The sequence below is a fragment of the Cynocephalus volans genome, chromosome 8 (genome assembly GCF_027409185.1).
Source record: "Cynocephalus volans isolate mCynVol1 chromosome 8, mCynVol1.pri, whole genome shotgun sequence".
Taxonomy (NCBI): domain Eukaryota; kingdom Metazoa; phylum Chordata; class Mammalia; order Dermoptera; family Cynocephalidae; genus Cynocephalus; species Cynocephalus volans.
Genome location: NC_084467.1, coordinates 25073345 through 25089306, shown reverse-complemented (window position 1 = coordinate 25089306; position 15962 = coordinate 25073345). Strand labels below are relative to the sequence as shown.

The following is a 15962-nucleotide window of genomic DNA, read 5'->3' as shown; positions in this document are numbered from 1 at the left end:
GCCCCAGGCAGTCCTTTCTGCTGTCTGACCACGCGCCACCCCAACTCTGGCCCAGCTTTTCACTTCCGGTGGTTCCAGGGGACTGCAGTTATCAATACTTTGGTTTTATTTTAAAACAGTGAACACAAAAATAAATATCTTTGAAGAATAAGAATACAGGGGTCGGGTGGTGGGGCTGGAGACTTGAGGGCATCCCACCATCGATGGTCCTGGGATCCGGGGTCTGCAGGCCCTGCTCCTCCTGGGCCAGGCCCTGCCCTGTCCCCACTGGGAGGTCTGGGGGCTCCACCAGCCTCGCCTGCCCGCGGCTCCCAGGCCGGGCGCTGTGTCAGCGGAACCCACGCCGGGATTAGTGCACTGGCGCCTGCCTGTACCCCAGGCTCCGTTGGGTGGGGCGGGGGGCGCCATCCCGTGGGGGGCTCTTCCACTGGCCGCCCTCAGCCAGGACCCCGGGCTGGGCGTGGCATGGTGCCGGCAGCCTCAGTGGTGACCCATGTCCTCCATGCCCACGCGGCCCCAGACGCCCAGCACAAAGCTCTCGATGTCGCACTCGTTGGTGCCACGCAGGATACGGAAGTGGCCCTTCTCACCCCAGGCTGGGCCCCATGAGTTGGCAGCCGTCTGGGAATGAGGAGGGGCCGTGAGGAGAATGGGAGTGGGGTGAAGAGACGAGCAGACGAGCGGGCAGGGGAAAGGAGATAGCAGCCTCGGGGCACACTGCTGAGAGACTCACCCAGTATTTGAGCATCCTTCCATCAGGCAGCGTCTCCTCTCCCCACCTGTGGGCAGAGAGGGTGGAGGAAGGGTGCTGATTCTACCTGTTCTCAGGGGCTCTAACCCCTGGGGCCTTCCCCATCCAGGCCCTGCTGCCTTTGAAAACTTGGGTACACCTTTAGGACTTGGGCAAGTCTCTGTCCCTTTCTGCACCTCCCTCAGTCTCCACATCTGTGAGCCTGTGTACCTAAGCCTCACATGAGGAGAAAGCACCAGCTAAGAGGATAGGGGAGGGGGTGAGCAAAAGAGGAGGGACCCGCATGCTGGGAACGGTTCTGTGGGACCTCATACATCTGTCTGCCCTCCTTCACCTGGGGAGCCAGGGAGGCAGGGTGGTTGCCAAGAATCAGAAGGAAGAGACTCGGAGCATGTGGGTACCTTAGAGGCCCCAAATTCCCACTGCAAAATACATTTTATTGATTTCCATGAAATCAATGACTCTAACATCTCCTGTTATATCAGATGGGGAAACTGAGGTCTGTGGAAGTGACCTGCCCAGATCACTCGGTGAGTTAGTAAGAGGTGTCATGGGTGTGGAGATGCGCAGAGGTTGGGCAACTCTTGAATCCTTGTCTATATTTCATTGAGGTTGTGTTATCTTAATGTGTAAGGAAGGAACAGTTCCTAGAAAACCTTCAAAGGCTCCCAACTCCCTGTGTGACCCAGGGCAAGTCCCTCCTCTTTCTGAATCTTGGTTTCCTCCTTTTTGAAATGCAAGAGTGGCCTGCCAGTGGCTCACTTGGGAGAGTGCGGTGCTGATAACACCAAGGCCACAGGTTCGGATCCCTATATAGGGATGGCCGGTTAGCTCACTGGGTGAGCGTGGTGCTGACAACACCAAGTCAAGGGTTAAGATACCCTTACCGGTCATCTTTAAAAAAAAAAAAAATGAAATGGAAGAGCAACCCTGGCTTTGCAGAGAGCAGGCTCCAGATCCCCCAGTGCAAACCCTTTTGCTACCAACCCCCCTCTGCCCACAAGCCCCTTACCCTGTGATCTTGACAGAGTGGGTCCCGTGCCGGCGGTATTGCTCCGGCCTCCCAAGGCTCACTGGTGTGTGGCTGTAGATGCCGCCCTGGTACAGGAAGAAGTCTTCGTGCACCTCCATGAGGGCTGTAGGCAGAGGGTGAAATAGGGCCCACTCAGCCCATCAGCACAGGCACTGATGCCCGAGTCTGTTGACGTGCCCAGACACCAGGGCCTCTCCGTACTGAGACTCTAAGTGCCCCCTCCAGGTGCTGCCTGCAGGGAGGGGATGTGGTCCTCCCGGCTCCTGTCCCCACTAGACTTGCTGCTCAGTGCTGTACTTGTGCTGCTGTGCCCAGTCTCAAGTAGCACAAGCTTCTGGAACCGGGGGCAGGATGAGGGGCAGTTACCTTGGACGGGGCCATTCTCCATCAGCTCCTTCATGATCTCCTTCTCCTGGGGGTGAGGGATGGGGAAGAGCATCCATCAGGTGTGAGGCTCCAGCCTGTGGCCAAGCTAACTCCCCCACCTCAGCCCTCCACGCAAGTGCAGACTTACATCGGAGCCGAGACGGTAGGCGGGTGTGACCTGGTAGATGTCATTGGCATGGACATAGCTATTGGGGCAGCGGGCAGTGGCCTGGCGCTTGCCCCGGCCCATGGCCCGGCTGTGCATCATGCAGCGGGGCTCAGGGCCAGCCTCGTCCCTCTCCCGGCCCGAGAACGGGTAGCAGTGGTCAGACACAACCCTGGAGAGGCAGCGGGAGGGAGCAGGAATAGAGTGACTCAGTGCACCTGGCCCAGGCCCTGCCCACAGGGTGCCTTGCCCTCTTCCCTGCCCACACCCCTGCTGCATACCCTCGACGTCGCAGGAACCACCAGGCACCATCGAGACGCCCCCCGTGGCATCCCTGCTGATGGTGGGTGTCACAGGACAGCAGGTTCTGGGGTGACAGGACAGGCGTCATGTGTCCCAAGGAATGGATTGAGACACGATCGGATGCCACGGCTGGTAGGGGAGGCAGAGAGGCCATCAGGGGGCTCAGGCCTTGGCCCTTCCTTCCCAATGTGCCAGCCCTCGCCCTGGGACATACCTGCTGTGGAGAAGGCCCAGGAGCCTGCACAGTTGCCCTGGTCGAGAGGCTCGTGGATCATGTTGGGCCACTTTTCAGAGGCCTCGAAGGCCGTGGGCAGCACCTCCCCTGGGCCCAGCACTGTCTGCAAGGCAAAGGTTGCCCTGTCTGGCCTGCCCTGCCCCTACCTGCCTCTCAGGGGCCCGTTGGCACTGGAGGGCCACCCAGAGTCCAGGACCTTCTACTGCTGCGGGATTCCAGCTACCTCCAACTTTGACTTGAGTGGAAGAAACAAGCACCATTTAGTGCCTCCCAATATCACGTCAGAGGTGATCAGTCCTGTTTTACAGATGAGGCAACTGAGGCCAAGAACAGGGGAGTGGCTAGGCCAGGGTCACTCAGCTCTCCATTCTCAGCCCTGCCTCTTTCCTCTGTACCTTCTCATCTGCCACACCCTTCTTCTCGCCAAGGCCTTGGGCTTCAGGTCCCAAAGGACTGGGGCGGGAAGAGCAGTAGGGTCCCATGACCAGGCAGGCAGCCAAGGCAAACAGCAGGCGGCAGAAAAAAGCCAGAAGCCCAGGGGAGCAAGGGCAGGGGCTGGTCACCCCAGCTTTGGGCCAAAGTCGCTCTGCAGGGAGGGCCAGTCTTGCCAGCCTCTGCCTCCCCCTGCCTGTCACCGATGAGCAGATCCTCCAGCATGGGCCCCAGCCCAGCCCTGCCGAAGCAAATGTCCCTTCCTCACCCCTTCACTGTTCGGAGCTGGTTCCCTTTTCTCCCCCTAGAGGGTCCCAATGGTGGGAAGGGAGAAGTCCTCTTCTCCCTTGGGTTTCCACTGAGTCAGCATTTATTTCCGAGAATTACTGCTCTCTGGCTGAGCTGGAGGAGTGTCTGTCCCTCCCTTCCCAAAATACCAAGGTGACCTCCTGGCCCTTTGGGCCCTGACCCAGCTGTACTGGGACAAACAGCATTTTTCCCAGGCTGAGGAGGTCAGGAAGGCCTGATGTCAGGACCACAAAACTCTGAATCTGAGCATCAGTTCTTCCAGCGCAGCACATCTTGTTATAGGCAGGAAACAAAGGCCCAGAGAAGGTGAGTAACTTGCCCAGGGGCACACAGCCTTGGTAGGGGTGAGGTCCAGGCCCTTGGAGGAGCAGTGCACAGGGTGCAAGCGTCCTGAGGTTCTAAGCCACGGGGAGATGGTGGGATTGTGGGCAAGGATGGACTTACATAAATCTCATTCATGTTCATGACAGAGGAAGATGGGCGGATGGTGCCCAGGCGGTAACGAATGCCCTCATCCAGGGTCATGCCCCAGAAAGCGCTGTGGTTTCCAGCTCGCCACCTGAAGGAGAGGGGATGGAAGGAAGTCACAGACCTGCCAAGGCTGGGGGTCCTGGGGGTATGTGTGCATGTGGGTGAGAGAGACGCAGAGTGCATGTGAGTGCAGGACCTGCATCTCGTGCAGAGTGTATGAGTATGTGTGTACGTGCGTGCGTGCACACGTGCCTGCTGGGGGCATATCCAGGGCCTCTCACCCGTAGTTGCCCTGGTTGATGGTGTTGATCATGTCTGGGTCCACCAGGCATGGCTCCTGGTCACACTCCCACTGCCCTTTCTCCTGGCAGGTGCTGGTGAGAAAAGGAGGGAAGGAAGGGGTGAGTGGGGGAATGAGGACCCTCTGAAGGGATGAGAACTCAGAGGTCAGTATGGGCCTAGGATTCTATATCAGTGACTCTGGACTACCCTCTAGATGATTCCATCCAGATTGGTGGCTTTAAACATCAACTTCAAGTTCACGATTCTCATGTTTCCATCTGCCACCCAGATCTCTGCTGAACTCCAGAGTCAAGGATCTCATGCTAATCAACATCACCACTGGGGTGTCTAAGAATAGGTCAAATTTAACACAACCCAAACCAAATTCCCAATCACCATCACTCCCATGCTTGCCAGAAAGCGGCAACTTCATCTTTCCTGGAGCTCAGGCCAGAAACCTAGGACTCGTCCTTGAATTTCTCTCATACACCAACCCAATTCATCAGTAAATCTGGTTGGGTCCACCTTAAAACACATCCAGGTTCTAAACCGTGCCTCACTCTCTCCTGCAGCCACCACAGTCCAATCCCCTTCCACCTGGTTTACTGCTGTAGCCTCCTCAAAGTCCTCCCACATCTGCCCTGCGCCCCCTCCCCCCCTAGTATATTTTTAACGCAGCTGCAGAGTGACCCGGCTAAACCTAAGTCATATCATGTCATTCCTCTGCCCAGAACCCTCCACGGGCTTCACATCACAGAATAAGAGCCAAAGTCTTTATGGTGATGGTGACAACAAGGCCCTGCGTGATCTGTCCTCTTGTCCCCTCTCTGACCCCCTCCTCCTAGTCCTGGTTTCCAGGCTGCAGCTAGGCTGGCCCCCTGGAGGTGCACACCAGCCACGCTCCTGCCCCAGGGACCTTGAGCTGCTCTTCCTCCACATCTCGTGGCTCACTCTCACTTCTTCCAAGACTTTATTCAAAGGTCACCTTCTCAGGGAGCCCTCCTCTGGCCACCCTATCTTAAAATTCAACATCCTCCACACTTTCTGTCCTGTGTTCCTGTTTTGTTTTGTTTTGTTTTCCTAGCATGTCATCACTGTCTGACATACTCCATATTTAGTTATTTATGTCGTTTGTACCTGTTTTCTCATAGACTCTAAGTTCCTTGAGGGCAGGTATTGTTTGGTATCTTCAGTGCCTAAGAAAATAAAATTTAGCACATAGTAGGCACCCAGTAAATATCGGTTGAATGAATGAATGGCTGAGGCAGCATAGTCAAGTGACTAAGAGCATGGTTCTGGAATTCAAACCCTAGGTTCCAATCCTAGCCAACTACTCGTGTGACCTTAGGAAAGTTATTTAAAACTCTCCCTCAGTGTCCTTGTCAGTAAAATGAGGATAATAATAGTACCCCTTTCTAGGGATTAAATGGCAAGCTTGTAAAGCATTTAGCATCGGGCCTGGTCCATTGTTAAGTGCTCAGGATCGGTATCTAATACTATTGTTCTTGTTACAGGAACCCCAGACCCCCCTTCTTGTGACCTGCTGACACCCCTGGATGTGCAAAAGGCATCTCAAACTTAAAATAGCCCAAACGGCCTTCCCCCAAACCGACTCCTCCCTAACGTCCTCAGCTCGGAAAATGGCACCAGTTGCTCTCATCAGAACACTGTCAGGTCTGTGGTGTCCCCCCATGTGTCCCCCTTCAGCAGGCCTGGCGGTGGCACATCATGAATCCGTCAGCCTCTCACCCCTCCACTGCCCCCTCCCCAAGTCCCTCGTCACCTCTCACCTGGACCACGGCAATGGCTTTCTAATCAAGTTCCCTACCTCCCTGTGATTCTTCACCCCCACCCAACAATCCATTCTCTACCTGCACTACAGCCAGAGAGACCTTTGAACAATGGAAATCAACTGTGTGCTCTCTATGTGGCTTCCTATGACACTTAGAATGAAATACAAAATCCTCGGCACAGCTTATAAGACCCGTGGCATGTGGCCCGCACCTCCTCAGGGCCTCCCCTCCCCAGATGTCGCCTAAACGAGCTTGGTGGTCCCACCCCAAGCTGTGTCCTAGGCCTGGGTCTGGTCGCTCGCCTCTCTTCTATTCATGTCCTTAGTATTGGCATAAATGTCCCCCCCTCAAAGTGGCCTCCCCTCACCTCCTCCCCACTCTGAACTAGGCTCCCCCATTTTCCTCTCTTTTCCCCTCTAACACCTATAGCAGCTTGAAACGACAGATTTGTTTGTTGTTTTTCCATGTCTTTCACCCTTAGGCTAGAAGCTCCAGTGGGACAAGGACTGTGTCTGTCGAGTGGTGGCTGTGTCTCCTGGGCCCTGCACAATGCCTATTACACAAGAGAGTTTTAACAAATAGATGTCGACAGAAGGGCTGAATTCATTGAATTCTATGAATTCTACGTTGCTTTTACAAGCTCATAACTCTGCTATTACAAGATGCTAAACTGCCTCCTTCTGAGCTGGCCCGAGGCTCCCGCCTCCAATGTTGCCTTTTAAGGAGCCTCAAGGGCAGCAAACACCCAGTATGGCTGGGTCCTTGCTCCAGGAGCGGGCGGGGCACTCTCAGGGAGGGCGGGAGGAGTCTGCAGGGGGAGGGGACGTTCTCTTTGTCCTTCCTTTCACCCTCTGCACTCTGGGCACCGACTAGACTCTCTCCAAGCATCCCTCGAGGGCTCCCACGCCCTGGAAGGTGCACACGCTCTACTCATGTGTCAATGTACAGGGAACACAGCCACCCAGAGCTGTCCTGAGGAGAGGGCAGTGGGTTGTTCAGTCCTTTCCCGCCACCTCCTCCTTTTCCCCCAAGCTACCCAAAGTCTAGACAGGGCTGGTGGCAGCAGGTCCCAGCATCCCAGATGCAGGAACAGGAGTGGGAGAGAGTGTTAATCCCTCAAGGACTGAGGCATCCCTCTAGGACTCACAGACCCAGGCAGGCACACTCCTTCTGAACACGCACACAGTGGCACACACACACTCATGCCGCACACATTCTCACCCAGACACACGCCCAAACGCACCAGGCCCGCCTCTCACTGTGACCCAGGCACGCCTCGCCCCGGCGAGGCAATGGAAACAGCTTATGGGCAACGCATTCCACAAAGTGTCCTTCTCCCTGGGACCTCTCAGTCCCAAGCAAGAGGAAATGGGGGTGGAGTGGGTGCAGGGCCTCCCTCCAAGGTGCAGTGTCCCCATTATTTCCATTAAGGCGTTCAAGGCTTTCTACCCAAGCCTTCCCCACTGCCCATCTCCGTTGCGTAGGAGGGCACCCATGGCCCCTTCCTCCTCCTGCTGGGAATGGTGGGGGGGAGGGGCCGCATTCCAGGGAAGGCCCTGCCACAGGCTGGCTGGCCGCCAGCTCGGCTATCCCTGACCCTGATCCGGCCCAGGGCAGCGGATGCTGCAGTCAGAGGTTTCCTTCCTGGCGCCCCCTTCTCGGACTCTCCGGTGACAGCAAGAACAGTGGGAGGGGCAGTAGCCCAGACCATGCCGGCAGTGGCAGAGAAGGACTTCCAGCTCAGAGGTGGCACCTGGCCCAGGCGTCCATGGCTGACCACTCCCGGGGAATGTTGTCAGAATGTTGTTATATAAATTGACATGGTCAGTGTTAAAATTCCCATGTTACAAATGAGGAAACTGAGGCTCAGAGAAGGGAAGACTTGTCCCCAGAATATGAGTGGCAGTGATAGGATTGGAACCAAGTCTGTCGGCCACAAAGCCCACAAGGCAACCCCCTCCAGGACCCAAACACTCACCAACGGTTACAGTTGTCCTGGTAGGTTCCCAAGACTGGATAGACGCGACCCCCATGCATACATCCTGGTGAGGGGGAAGAGGAGAGGAGCGGAGTGAGGGCCAGAGAGGATGGGCTGAGATGGCCAGATCCAGGGCCACCTCAGTCACACACATGCACACACGCACGCACGCACGCACCCCTGCCTTCACTGAAACTAAAGCCAAACTATAACTTAAGACATCTCCTGCAGGGTGACACACCGACTGCTACTTGCTTGGGAAGTTCTTCACTGATTTTAACTTGGATCCCTCTTGCTTCACTTGGATGCCAGCCACAACATTCCTAGGATCCTTTGTCATTTAAATGAGGTGGGGCTTGGAGATCCGGAGTAGGAGGGGCATGGGGAAGGTGAAGCCCAGGGAAGGTAAGAGACTCCCCTGAAATAACAGCACTTGGGTGTGACACCTCAGGTATCAGTCTCCTAGCCCAAAGCTCCGCAGAACTGTGGGAAGGATTCTCCTACAGGACGGAGGCAGCAAGTGCATGGAGAAGGAAGGGATGAGGGCTGAAGGCAGGAACAGACTTGACCCACCTCCCAGGTGTGACCAGCCATCTCAGAGAGACAGAATCCAGAGCAAAGGCAGAAGAATGGCTAAGATGACCCTGACCAACCCCCGTGTGCTTTATCAGCCTGAGGGTGAGTCAGCAGGTGGGGCCAGGATCAGAATGGAGACAGGACTGGGAGAAAGGGCGGGAGGCTGCCCCTCCCCTGAGCCAGCCTAGAGTCCCAACCAAGGATCTCTCTTTCAGTCTTGCTGGAGAGAGTCAAGTTAGGGCACAGCAGGGATCTCCCCTTGGGGAAGGGTCTCTTTCCCAGATCCTACAAAGCCTCCCCTGGCAATATTAATGCATCAGCTTTGCTCCTGAGCCTTGATGAGTCGGGGGAAGATGAAGCGACCCGCCTTCCTGACCCTCTTGGTGCCCACCTTGAATGGGGGGGAAGGGAGGAGGCACGCCGAGGCAGAAGTCCCAGAAGTCAGGGCAGCAGTCGGAGACGGTGCGGTTGCAGAAGAGGTCACAGTAACAGGTGGCGCCCAGGTAGGGCAGGGCGCAGTCGTCAGCACGGCCGCGGCAGCACAGGTCCTGCTCCTGGCAGTACCGGCCACCCGCATCCCGGATGCCCCGCAGGTGCAGACCCGGTGCTAGCTCCCGGCGCCCACGACCTCGCCAGGCACCCAGGGCCACCTGGCCAGGCAGCAGCAACAACAGCAGCAGTCCCGGTGGACATCGCCACATGGTGCCTCCTGGGCCCAGGGAGGGCAGAGGTCAGGGGTCAGAAGTTGTGGGGAGCAGAGAGTCTTTGGCACACCAAGGACAGACCTCCCAGCTTCTTGGAGCTGTGAGTCCAAGGGGGTCCAGTAGGGTGGGAGACCCCAATTCCTGAGTCCTCAAGCAGGACACAGGCAGAGGAGCCACAATTTGTATGCCCTGGTTAATAGACGGAAGGGGACTAGGCAGAAATGGAGCCCCTCCCTGACCTGTGCAGGGACCTTCAAGGACAGGAAATGGGGACTGGGGCATTCTTGGTGCCCCCTGCCCAGCACCCATCCTTTGGACCCAAGGTCTCTCCTGTCCTGGGTCCTTCCTCCCCTCCATGCTCTCCTGTCTCCCAAGTCTTTCCTGTCCTCCTCTCTTCTCTTCCTCTCTGTGTCCCTCTGCTCCCCTCCACTGTCCCTCTCTCTGCCATCCGTTTGGTCCCTCTGCCTGCCCCCTCCTCCTCTCTGCTCCTTCTCTGGCTGCACCCTCTGCCCTCTGAGCAGAGAAGCTCCCTACCTGGTGAGGGGTGTGGGCTGGGCCCGGGCTGCACCAGCGCCTCCGCCTCCTGGCTCCGCCAGCGACCGCTGGACACTCAAAGTCAAGTCAGGAAAGCAGGGCGGGACGGCTTTTTGTACCGCCCCGCCTGTCCCCACGCCGCCCCGGGCTGCGGGAGGGAGGGGCCGGCTCATTCGCACCTGGAGCAGCCCTAACTCAGGACTGGGACTTGGGGGGGGAGGCGGGGGACGAGCACGTGATTGTCCTCCCTGGGTCTTGCGGCGGAAGCCGTTCCCTTAGGGGGCACCCAAGCAGAACTGGCCTGACACCGGGAAGGGCTTTCTAGTGGGCTTCACCGTGGGGCTAAGAGGCTCTCCTAGAGATCGGGAGGTAGGGGGCAGCCGAGCTCCGAGTTTAGGACTAGAGTTTGGGAAATGATGGGAAGGGAGTACAAAAATCTCTAAGCCCCCTCTAACTCCTCAGTAATGAACAGAGCCATGCACACCCCTCTTCACAGTGCCCTCCAGACTTGGGGCCGCCCTAAGCTGCCTCAGCTCCCAGGAATGATTGGAATCCAAGGAGGATGGTTTAGGACCCTGCGGAAGCCCAGGCAGCTCATGGGCAGGAGGTGGGTGTGTGTGGGGGGCATCCTCTATGCTGTGCGACCCCTCGTTGGGTCTGACCTCCCCAGTCTGCTTGGGCACCTCACCCGCCAAGCACTGCCCCCTCTATTAAACCCAAGGACATCCTGCTTGGCAGCTGTCCCCTCTGAGGGCCCAAAGGCAAGAGCCCTGCCAGCTGGCGCCCCCTGCAGAGCCCCCCCTTCCTGCCCCAGGCATAAACCCTTCCTTTGCCCAGGCTGGCCTGGGCCCCAAACAATGGGGCTTCTGTCATGCCAGGCCTGCCGTCACCTTTTACCTCCCATTGCACAATCCCCTCTTCCAACAGGTTGGGCCCAGGCCAGAGGACTCTACCAGCAGGGAGGATGAAAGAGACTACACCTGGACAGACCCCTGTCCCCGGCTCACATGCCACACCTGGGGGAGGCATGGGGATTCCCTTTGTCCTCCCAGTGACCTCCGTGCACCCCTCCCCCAGACTAGGAGTATCCTCAGCTGGCCAACCCCTGGGGGAGAGGGGAGAGACGAGGGCAATGGGCACCTGTCTGAGTTACTCCTGCCACGGGGCATTGGGCAGTGAGTCTCCAAGGGGATCCTGCCCTGGTGCTGGGGGTAGATGGGGGTGGAATTATTCCTAGGGCCCCAGCGTTGGCACTAACACACCCAGGAGTTGCTCTCTGCTCCCTGCAGGGACCTGGGAGGACAAAGTCTAGGTGGGATACTGACCCTCAGAAGAACAGACGTGCTTGAAGTCACACAGCCCAACCACAGCCTCCCTATCTGCTACCAGCCCACTCCTTTCCCCCCATTCACGCTTAGTCACCTACTACAGGTCTCAACACGCTCCTGGTTGGGAAGTCCCTTTTCATATCTAACCTCCATTCATCTTACTGCAAGATGGGCTTCCCAGTATTGGTAAATGTCATGTGCTCAGGGTAAGAGATGGAAGCTGCCATCAGAAGAGCTCATGCCCAGGGTGCCTACTTCCATAGATCAGTTTCATGGTTCTGGGGCTGGAGGCTGGCCCAGGGGAATCTAGCTTGTCTTTTGCCCAAAGTCACCCCCTTTAGGCTACCTGCATGAGTCTGTATGTGCTCTGTGTATCTGGGTAGCTGTGTTTCTGAGGGTTCTGGCTTGAGTCTGTCTATCTGTATCTGCTTGTCTCTCTGTTTACCTGCTATGTGTCTGTGTATCTCTGTGTCTGGATGTTTTGGCTGTTTGCCTATTCTTGTCTGTCTGTGTCTGTCCATTTACCTGTCAGTCTGCCATGAGCCTGTGTATCTGTGTGTCTGTGTATCTGTCTGGCTGTTGTCTCTGTGTCGGTCATGGGTCTGTCTGTCAGCATACTGTTTGCCTGTGTTTGTGTGCTTTTGGGCTTGTATGTCTGTGCGTAGCTGTGTGTCAGTCCCTGTCTGTGTCAGTGGTCTTGCTAGGTGTCTTGTGTCTGTTGGGTTTTGACTGTCTGCCTGTCATTGTCTGTCTGTCTGTGCATAGGAGGCAGTAGCACAGAGCAGGAGCAGTGAGCAGAGCCAAGAGTGTCCCCTGTCACTGCTATGCCTGGCCTTGAGCCCACCCCAATGGAATCTCGTGACTCACTGGGTTCCTTAGCCAAGGAGGAGAGGAAAAGGGCAGGGCCGGGGGCTGCTGGACACCCCACTTTCCTTTTCCATGACCCTCTCCCTCCTGGTGACTCAGTCTCTTAGTCTTGCCCAGAGTGGGGCCTCGTCAAGGGCCTGGGACAGAGCACTAGGTAAGGAGCTAGCAGCAAGACATCCCCTGAGCCCTTCAGCCTTCTTAACAGGCAGGTGACCTGGGCCTCAGTGGTAATTCTGTCCTCTCCCACTTAGGACAGTAGTCAGCACAGCCCCTCTCCGGGCCTTGGTTTCCTGTCTGTACTCAGAGGCTCCCTAGAGACCTCTGGTGCTCTCTTGTTTCTACAAGCGGAGGTGAAGCCAGAGAGGGGCAGTGACACGCCTGAGGACACTCAGCAGAGCAGAGGCCCAGGCCGCTCTTCTCTTCCTAGAGGTCCAGCTCCCGCGACCCGGGAAACCCTCACAGCTGCTCTGGTACTCAGAATAGACCATTCTCCCCTGGAGGCTGAGCAGGGCCTTCTGGGAAGACAAAGACCCATTGTCTGCTGCACCCGGGTCCCTGGCTGAGGACCCACACTACTTGAGGACTGAGGGTTTAGATGCTTGTGTCCCAAACAGCTCTCCAGCCAAGGCTGGGGGTTCCTTGTAGCCCCCTGTGATCAGCCGGACTTGTCTGGAGCTTGGAGCAGTGATACTGGGCCAGGCCTAATGTTGTAGCAGGTTAGGCCGTGTTGTGATACGCTGGGCTTCCTGGGGCCTGCTGGATTGTGTTGTGAAGAGCACCCCACGAGTGCCGGGTGACAGGCAGAATGTTGTGCGGTCACAGCATGCTGCGGCTTGCGGTAGATAAGAGTCTGGGCGGCGTGGATGCTGTTGCGCGGTGCCATGGGAGGCTTCGCTGTCTGACTTTCTCCTTCATTCTGCAAACATTTGTTGAGCATTTACTATGTGCCAGGCCAGATGGTGAGTGTTCAGTGTTGAACCAAACAGACATGGGTCCTGGTGTTGTGAAGTTTGTAATCTAATGTGAAGAGAGACAAATGAGTAAGCGAAAAACAGATCAAGAAGTCATTCCAAACTGTGAAGTGCCAAGCAGATATGCACATAGCGTAAGAATCTGAAGTGATGTGATGGACAAAGCAGTCTCAGAGAGGAAATAATGCCTGAGACCTGAAGGATGAGAGGAGGCAGACACTCCTGGAGTCCAGGGTGGGTGTGCCAGGAAGCCAGATCGGCATGAGCAAAAGCCCTGATACCTGGCACAAGTCAGTCCCTTTGAGACACAGAAGAGAACCCAGAGCTAAGGACTACCAGAGGGAGGGGGGCAGAAAGGCTGGATCTCATAGGACCCTCGGGCTGTAGTAAGGAGCTTGAATTGTCTTCTGAGCACTGAAGAGATTTAAACATGAGCGTGAAATAATCTGATTTACATGTGCAAAAGTCCTCTGTGGCTGCTCTGTAGAGAACAGATTATTATAGGGTGAAAGCTGATTCAGAGAGTCCAGAGAGGAGGCAAGGATGTAATCAGACTGGCGATGCAGGGGCTTGAACCAGGCTGGTGGCAGTGGCGATCAGGAGAAGTGGAGCAGTGAGACATGTTCTGGAGGTGCAACTGCCACGACTTGCTGAAGGATCAGACCTGGTGGGTGAGAGAGAGGAGAAATCAAGGCAGGCTTGTGGGTTTCCAGCCTGGCGGGTTTAGCATGGCTGCAAATTCTCTGCTCCTCCTCCCATTGACAAGCAGAAACTATTAACCCTCCCTTTGAATCTGTGCAGACTCAGGGCTGCTTTGATTAATGGAGCATGTGTGACCTCTGTTAATTTCCATCAAACTGGAAGAGAGGAAGGACGACCGAGGCTTGGAGGCTCCCATATTAGAAGTTTGGCAGAGAGTAGGGAGAAGTAAAATAAACTGAGCAGGAATTGCCAAGGAGGTAGGGGGAAGCCTATGTTCTCTAGTGAGAACAGTAGCGAGAAGCCAGTGGAAGAGAGTGTTTCCAGAAGGAAGGAGAGACGATCTGCGAGGACTGCTGACGAAAGGTCAAGGAAGATGAGGACAGAGAAATGTCCACTGGATCTGGCAACCAGGAGGTCGGGGCAGCCTTAGCGGAAGAGTGAGGAAAAAGCTGGATTGCAAAGGATGGAACAGCAAATGGGAGCCAATGCACTGGGGAGAACAACCACAGGCAACTTTCCAGAGAGTTTTAGTGCAAAGGGAAGCAGACAAATGGGCTGTTGGCTGGAAGGCAACAGGTCAAGGGAGGGCTTTGTCCAAATGTGGAAGATACAAAACTGAGCTGATGGGAACAACCTGCAGAAGGAGAGGGACTGATGATACAAAGAGACAAACAAAGTCCTTGATAAAGTAGGAGAGGAGGGGTCTGGAGCACAGAACGATGGAACTGGTCTCTGACAGGAGCAGGGACAATCATCTGAGAGACAGAAAAAGGAAGAGGAGATGAGCTTGTAGAAGTAGCCGTGCAAAGACCAGAGACCTTCCCAATCATGCTTTCAATTTTTCCAATGCAGTTTGAACACATTACAGCCAGTGAGGCTGGAAAAGAGGAGAAGGGGATGCAGGGTCGAAGACCGGACGTGAAATAGTTATCACTATCAAGCCCACTAGAGAAACAACAGTACGATTTCTGGCAGAACAGGGTGACCCTTTGAGGCTGCTGACCATGACATTGTCATGACCCGGCCGGCCAGTCTGTTTGATCGTGTGTTATCTACCATGTACCAAGCATGGGCCTTATCCCAGGTAACTCTATATCTCCATTTTACAGATGAAAAAGTCAAGACTCAGAAAGACTCTGGCTTGGCCAAGGTCACACAGAGTTAGGGACAGAATAGGAGCTCGATCCCAAGCCCTGAGGGCCTCCACACACTTCGTCTGCTGGTGCCACAGTTGTCCAAGAAGTAAGTTGGCTTGTTTGTGGTCCTTAGCTGTGGGCGGAAACAGGGAAATGCAGAAAAGAGAAACACAGCTTTCCCTTTTCTGTAATGTCTCTGTATTGTTGGTGTTTGGAGCCAATTGAGCACAAAGCCCTGAGTGCTGCTTGCTTGTGAAGTCTATGTGCTGGGTGATGGCATCATTTCTCCATTTCTGTCATATCTAGATCACTGTCTTCTTTCGAACCCCGTGCAGGAAGTACTGGGATGTTTGGGGTTAACGGCTCCCCCTCACCTCTTAATTACCTGCCCTCCTTCAGTTCGGCATCACTTCCATCACTTTCACTGAAGAAAGCTCCTCCAGGAATAGTACGCTGGGTGCTATCACCAGCAAACATGTTCAAAAGCTGGTGCTATCCATGAGTCCTGTTTACAGAAACATTTCCCCATCTCACTTGATGTTTCCAGGAAGTCCTGATCTTTCCAGCCAGGAATATTAATGAAGGGGTCCTAAAGAATGCAAGAGGCTCTTCCATGGCTGCAAGCACATTCAACACCTTTCCCTTTTGATCCCTAAGCAGAAAGGGATAAAACCTCAAATAGTTGGGTGAACACAAATCCAACAGGAGGGATCACTTTTAAGAGCTGGGTCCTCAGGAGGAAATACTGTGGAGTGGCCTTCATGGTTGTGATGGGTTGAATGGAGGTCCCCAAAAGATATGTCCGTGTCCTAATCCTGAACTTATGTATGTTACCTTATTTGGAAAAAGAATCCTTGCAGCTGTAATTAAGTTAAGGATCTTGAGATGAAGAGATCCTGGATTATCTGGGGGGCCCTAAATCCACGGACAAGTGTCCTTATAAGATGTGCAGTGCACACAGAGAGAAGAGGAGGAGGCCATGTGGCCACAGAGGGAGAGGTCAGAGTATTGTGGCTACAAGTCAA

The 15962-nt window shown here is 55.3% G+C and overlaps 1 protein-coding gene across 1 annotated transcript; it reads right to left on the bottom strand.

Moving 5' to 3' along the window:
• Positions 1-83: 83 nt before the first annotated feature.
• TINAGL1 (tubulointerstitial nephritis antigen like 1) lies at positions 84-10000 on the bottom strand. Its single transcript, XM_063105156.1, has 12 exons — positions 9934-10000; positions 9087-9404; positions 8120-8183; positions 4348-4440; positions 4040-4154; positions 2834-2957; positions 2598-2748; positions 2299-2488; positions 2151-2196; positions 1764-1887; positions 734-779; positions 84-621 (listed from the first exon to the last, which is right to left on the bottom strand). Exons 2-12 carry the CDS (start codon positions 9394-9396, stop codon positions 481-483), a joined length of 1404 nt encoding a protein of 467 aa, XP_062961226.1. The 5' UTR covers positions 9397-9404; positions 9934-10000; the 3' UTR covers positions 84-480.
• Positions 10001-15962: the final 5962 nt, after the last annotated feature.